Source organism: Pteropus alecto, unplaced genomic scaffold (assembly GCF_000325575.1).
Source record: "Pteropus alecto unplaced genomic scaffold, ASM32557v1 scaffold7, whole genome shotgun sequence".
NCBI classification, from domain to species: Eukaryota; Metazoa; Chordata; class Mammalia; order Chiroptera; family Pteropodidae; genus Pteropus; species Pteropus alecto.
Genome location: NW_006494614.1, coordinates 46,350,109 through 46,356,966, shown reverse-complemented (window position 1 = coordinate 46,356,966; position 6,858 = coordinate 46,350,109). Strand labels below are relative to the sequence as shown.

At 41.6% G+C, this 6,858-nt stretch overlaps 1 protein-coding gene across 1 annotated transcript in view; it reads right to left on the bottom strand.

Moving 5' to 3' along the window:
• Positions 1-1,246: 1,246 nt before the first annotated feature.
• Positions 1,247-6,858, bottom strand: part of RNF169 (ring finger protein 169) — a 77,412-nt gene continuing 71,800 nt past the window's right edge. The window contains exons 6-7 of the mRNA XM_015600271.2: positions 6,321-6,414; positions 1,247-5,797 (exon numbers count right to left, since the gene is read on the bottom strand). Of these exons, the coding sequence (XP_015455757.1) occupies positions 4,613-5,797; positions 6,321-6,414 (1,279 nt within the window). The 3' untranslated portion in view covers positions 1,247-4,612. The remainder of the gene's footprint in view (positions 5,798-6,320; positions 6,415-6,858) is intronic.

The window sequence follows — 6,858 nt, the reverse complement described above, 5'->3', positions numbered from 1 at the left end:
AATCCCACTTCCTCCCCGCCCCTGCCCCCAGAAATGCAGACCTGCTTTCTCATTGAGTCACAAGAATTTATAAGCAACTATATTCACTTCTAAAAACCAGGCCAGAAGACCATTCTATTGCTTGAAGGAAAAGGCTGGCTGAGAAAGATTTCAATCCTTAAGGAGTTCTTGATTTTCAAAGAAAAATGAAGGGCTGGCTGGGTTTTAACCCTTGGTAGTTAAAATGACTGTTCCAATAAAAATATACCACTTCCCTAGATTCCATAATCACAATCCTCATCCTACGGGGGTTTTCCCTTCCTGGGTGTGTATTCAGGGGATATAGATAGGTACATTTTAATTCTAACCAAAAAAATCAGGAAGAAAAGCCGTTAAAGTCTAAATTATTTGGGTGACCCCCTCATTAGCAAATTGTGTGTGTGACTTAAAAGACTATTTATTCAGACTCTAGAAAACTAGAGTACAAAATAGGACACTGAATATCAAGTTCCTAATTTCTTAAAAAAGATGAGGGATGGCAAGGGGGAAGGGTTTGACTTGATTTCCATGCCCATCCCAGCTATGTAACATTTTATGATTATGATCTGGTCTTCAGTTTTCCTTTCCTTCCTTACTTCTGCTGACCTTCCTTCTCAATGAAAAGCCAGGTACAAAAGAGGAAAGGAATCCCAAGCTGCTGTCAGTGTAGTTGAGAAGTCTGACTGGGTTAGAGCTTAGGAGGTTACTAAGTTGAGATGTGGGCCTCCTCTGACCACATCAGTGATCCACACAACCCGCCTCATTTCTTGGGGCTCATGCTAAAGCAGCTCTTGAAGAGATCTTATTGTCCTATCATCATTGAAGGAGAAAATTCATTCTCCCTTAGTAAAATTACTGAGAAAATGGAAAATAGTGTTACAATCAAATTCACAAATACTGATGGGGATATCTAAAATGTTCAAGGCAGCCTGCTTAGTGCTGGACCATATCTTGAATGGGACCATCCAAGATCATCACTATGAAAGAAGTGGCCTTTTGTAAGACCATTAACAAAATCTCCAGCCACATATACATTCAAATACATTCCATTGGACATTGAGCTCCACAAGATCAGGGACTGTCTTTTCCATCTTTGTATCTCCACGACCCAGCACAAGGTTGGCACAAGTTTGAAGCTCAGGAAACGTCTGTCATATGGAACAGAAAGGACGAACAGCACAGCCTTCGGTCATCAGCTTCACCAGTCAAGCACAGTGGCAGCTTCCCATTTTAGTCAGTTTGTAATCAAACAGCAATTAAGTAGCTTTAATCTCTCAAGGGCATTTTTCTTTTTTGGGAAAATGAACAAAAACACAGAAGGCATTCATCATCAGTGTTCCCTCCAGGCAAAAATTTAAAAAATTAATTTTAAGAAAAGAAATGAAGCCACTTATAAAAGGTTTTCCTGGGAAGCCTCAGCCAAGAATTAACCTTTTAAAAAGAGGCAACTATATGAAGAAGGCCAGGGGCTGGATAAATACTCCCATGATTTGACACCAACCCAACAGGCCCAGATGACTTCTTCCAGGCAGATATAATCAACAGAATCATGATTCCAAAGTGTCTTCTACTCTACAGAAAAGGGCTGAGAGACCCATTCTCAGGGTACCACAATTTTTATATTTTCCATCAGAATGACCTCCATCTTCTAACCTCTCATAACTTTCCCCTCAATGAGAAAAAACAAAGAATGCATATGCATAAGGAACAGAGTTAGAAGAACAAGGGAAATTTGTATGATGAATTGGAATCCAATAATTTGTGAGAAATGTTTTGTAAAATAGTGTACCTCTCATTCTAGCTCAGAAACCCTCCCCTTCATTTTATTTGTTCTTTGTCTTTCTTTTTCTCCAAAGAATTCACGTCGGCAACTCCATTTGTGACCAACTTCACAAGCAACAGGAGAGGGAAATTTTTCAGAAAAAAAAAGTGTTCAGGTTTGAGTTATTAAATTTGGGAAGCATCTTAAAATACAGATAATACCTAAGTAGTTTTTTCCTTCTCCAAAGCCAAGCAGATTAAAGATTAAGCCTCTTCCCTCTTTAGCCTCCACTGCATTGCCTATATTTGAAGGACTACTGCTCAGCTGGAAGTCTGGCAAACAACAACTGTCAATACCACTGTCGCAGGTGTAAGGGGGAAAGTCAGTAAGATGGATCCAGAGTTCAGAATATTTGCTGTTTTAACAAGAAGTAGATTTTCACTCTGCACCTGAAGCTAAAACTTGTTGCTACAGATATGCAACTTCTTCAAATGAAAGTATTACTTTGGGAAAATATTTAAAATATATATCTTTTCTATTAAAAATATTTATCTTTTTTCCAAAAACAAAAATCGGTTACAACTGAAAAGTGTTTTTCAAATTATTGGAGAAAATGGTGGCAAGTGGAAAAATAAGTGTTTTTGCTATAACCAATGAGACTAGCCTCCCAATAATATTTACTAAGATCAAAAAGAAACTCTACGAAATGGCAGTAACTAATGTTTTCTCTAAGGGCATTTGCTAAGTCACCCTCTCTGTCTTCTGCAGACCAGTGCCAACTCTTTCATCTTGGGCACCAATATGCCCTCCAGTAGCCTTTGAAGGATATATGTTGCTGGTAGGACCTAAAACTGAAGTGGTGTGAATATAAAGTCATGAGACTGACGTATGTTTTTTTAAGCATACATCTGCACGTGTGCACAGAGAACACAGAAAACATACATTCAGGTGGGTGACACTCCCCACCAAAGTAGTCACTGAGGAGGTTCCACATATCTCAATGATCACCAAAATGCTTAAGACATCTCTGGAACTTCTCTCTGGGAACTGTTTATAAGCCACACATACGCATACAAAATGGCTCTACTTTATAGCTGCATTAACCCATTCACCTTCTCTTCCAGAGGCTTCAAATAGCTTCTGACTAGTTTCAAACTTAAAATTCTCTCTCCTATAACCCCAAAATAGTAAAGATTTGCCCAGAGAAGGGAGGCAAATCTCCTGAGAAAAGACTATTTAGTAAATTCCTAGTGACCTTGATCAGTAAGTGAGTCACTGTTCCAGATCTTAGCTTCTGCTTTAATAAGAGAAAGAAGTTGGAAGAGATGACCATTAAGGCCCCTTCCAGTTCTGACATTTGAGGAGTCTATGTTTCTAGACTTTGAGGACAGTTCCAGAAATGTTTTCACCAAGGGCAACATCATTGGAAAAAATTATGCAGTATCCTGCTGGGACCATTCAAGGGGGACAACAGACATTGGGATATATAGCTCTGTAAGATTTGTTAAAATGCTAGTCACATGACTTTATAGTAACAGCTCATACATGCACAGAGAATGCCAGCCTATCTGAGATTCCCTAAAAATCGTATCTTAATCCCTATTCTCAATGAGCCCAGATGGGCAGAAGCACCAAGCACCACCAGGGATGCAAAAGACACATGGTGTCAGCTGCTAAGGAAAATAAACCCCAAAGGTCCATGGGACTGAATTTACCAGCTGCATCCAGCTAGATACCTTGTTTCCATAGTATGGAGTTTCAGCACTGTTGTTGCCTGACTCCTGGGCAAAGATTTTTGGATTTTAGATCAACATTGCAGATAACCCTTGGCCATGTGGAGAGTAATGAATGATGACATCTGTCATTTATCTCACAGGGTGGGATCACCAGGAAAACAGAAGACTGTAAACTGCGTGGGCGGCGGGGATAAATGCACAGTGTATGTTTATGCTTCCAGTCAATCTCAATTATCTGCATGTGGATTTTGCACGATGGGTACGCAATGCCTAGCCAGCTTTCCCTATGATCCCCTGGCATGCCTTTGTGTTGTAGTCCATTATGGCGACCTGTTAGTGTGGAAAATCCATGAGATTTGTTGTTGGGAGACCCAGCAGTCAGTCTGGGCTGTGCCACTTAGTAGGTGAGAGAACCTGAATATCTGCACTGCAGTTTCGTCATCTAAAAATGAGGCCAATCCCACTTACATGTTAGGTCTCCTGGGAAGATCAAATTAAACCATAACTAAACATGGTCTGTCAACTACATGGCATTATACATGTTATTCTTTAAACAGGGATGGTGAATTAGCTTTTGTAGAAGCATGAATTCAACAGATTTCATTAGGTATATTTACTTGTGGGGCAAGGGTAAGGAAAGGGGGGACATAATCTTTTTGGATCTGTAGAGAACTATACTGTTCCACTTCTTTGAAAAAGAGGGAACTAATTTTTATCTGCAAGGCTGATTTAAAAAAAAATAAAAAACCTGCTGAAAGAAGTCAGGAGGTCTATCAGTCTGAGAAGGTATCCCCTCTTTCCTCTACCATTTCTAACTCTGGCCATTGTGCTCCTGAATCTCATTCCAAGTGGGTGCTGCCAGATTTGGCCCAGAACAGCCCTTGAGCGTGGGTCACTTAGGGGGTGGGGAGTGCTTCTGGCCTGGGTCACAGGGAGGCAGAGACGCAGTTCCCTTGGATACAGACTACAAAGGTCCTGGAACCTCTCAGAACCACCAGACATAAAAAGAAACCCAAAGTGAGAACATTCAGCTCTACAGGATAAATGATCAAGCCCAAAGACCTCTTAAAAATAGGCAACACTGTTCTATTCGGTGCTACTTGGCCCCGGCCATGCTGCTGGACCGTAAGAGATACTGATCCACGCTTCCTTTCCGCCGACTTACAGTCCGCCTCTCATTGTCAAACATGCGCTGCAACTGCAGAGCCAGCTGTCGGTCCTCTTCCTCTTGCTGCAGTTTCTGCTCCCTCTCTCGAAGTACTGGGTCTGTTGGGGCCGGGCCCATCTCGCCACCGCTTTGTCGCAGTTTCTTAAGAGAGCCGTTTTGTTCCAAGTGCTTGGTCTTACAGTGTCTTTTCCGGCCCCGGCGCAAGGAGGGAAGTGGCTCCTCACCTAGGTTGTCTGCCAGGATACCGTTAGGCAGGTCAAAATGATTCACTGTTTTCAGCTGTTTCTTTGTTTTGAGGACCCCACCCAAAACAGTGTTTTTGGGTAGCACTGAATTAACTGCCGAAATTTTCATAGCTGTGCTTATACAGGTTTTGTCTAACTTGGCATCTGGGCTTGACCCTGACCCTTCAAATTGCTCTCTCTCCAAAGAAGTTCCACTGGCTCCCACTTTGAGTTCTGAAGAACAGCAGGTTTCCAGTGGGATCTCAGTGCTCTTTTTGCTACCACTGCCCTGTCCTGCTTTTGTCTGGCTAACAGAGGGGAAATAATCAAGGTCAGCGGAGGTGGGTCCAGTGTACTCAGAGAGTGCATGCCCACTGGACAGTCTTGTATTTAAAGCCAGAAGTGGCTTCTCCTTGCTAGAATGGATAACTTCAGAGACTAGCAAGTCTTCCCCCGTTTCTGGAGCCAGGGAAGTGAGGGTGGCTTTCGAAAAGGTTTTTTTAATCTGCCGCTCCTGAAAGATCTGTTCCCACTTTTTAAGGATCCGTGGACTGGCCTCATAAGAAGTCTGCTTCTGCAGGCTTCTGTTTAGATTGCGGGGTGTTGATTTGATGATGAGGGGACTCAGCACGCGGCCATCAGGGAGTCTCTTAGGAGGAGTACATGGTGAGCAGACAATGGGCTTGAAATGGTTGAGTTCTTCGGAGATGCTGTCATTGCTCTCAGGGCTGATGGAGCGCTCTGGTTTGTGCAAGGAAGCCAAGGATGACAGGGAGCTGAAGGGCAGACGCTTTTCAATGGTTAAGTCAGGGGCCGAGAGGCAGCGGTTGTTTTGAGTGGACAAGAGGACACCAATGATGGGGTTGGAGGTTGGGGTTATAGTTGTGACCTAAAAGAGATTTAAAAAGATTATATATACATATATATATACACACACATATATGTGTATACATATTTATATATGTGTGTACATATGTGTGTGTGTGTGTGTGTATATGCATATATATACACATATATATTTCTTCATAATTTCTTCATAATGGAAGAGCGATAGGTAAGGAAAAGGTAAGAAAAGGGATAAAGGGTGATGTGAGCCTAGGAAATGTGGAAAATCCCTAACCTAGAATGTATACCATTTGCAGAAATTCCTACACACTTGAAACAATTAATAAAATTTAAAATCTACGGAGGGAAAAAAACCTCATCTAGAACTTTTACCAACCGTCATACCGCCCATCTGGCTACTAATTTAAACTCTCTTCCTTCACATCTATTTGTTAAATTCTCCAACATAACTAGTATGCTTAGCATCCATTCTGCCTTTCTCATCTGGAGTGGCTTCTTTTGTGGCCACAGGCAGGAGGTTATGAGATGGGAGTAGAGAGGCCCAGAAGCCAGTGTCTGATGTATACCTTGGCTTTGCTTGCTGCTCTGAGTCTGCCCTTTGCTCTGTCCTGAGCAGTGTCACTGCAGCTCTGACTCCTTTCCACCTTGGAATTTAGGTTCCTAAAAAAGAATAAATAAAAGACAAATAGTCGAGAGTAGGCCATAATTTGCTTTCAAAGCCACCCACCAAGAAAAACAATTCCCTTGGGCAATTACAACAGAAAACTAGTTATTTTATTAACAAAACGTATTCTAAGAACAAATCCTGTCAAAAGAGAAAGAGATATCCAGAGAAGACATTTGGTTTAAGTCTTTGTTTCCAAACAAGATCTGCTTAATGGACACAAGACCAACAACTGTTTTGCTCATGCTTTGAGAGATGTAGGGATATTTCACCTTCCTTAACAGGGTGGATACAATGCTAAATCACCTTTGCAAACAACAGATTTTCTTCCCCTCCAAATGTCTCCTCAAGCAATCTAATAAGCCCTGAAACAAATACTTAAGTACTTATAAAATGAATAGCAATGCACTAGATTTTTATGTAGGGAGTCAAAATTAAAT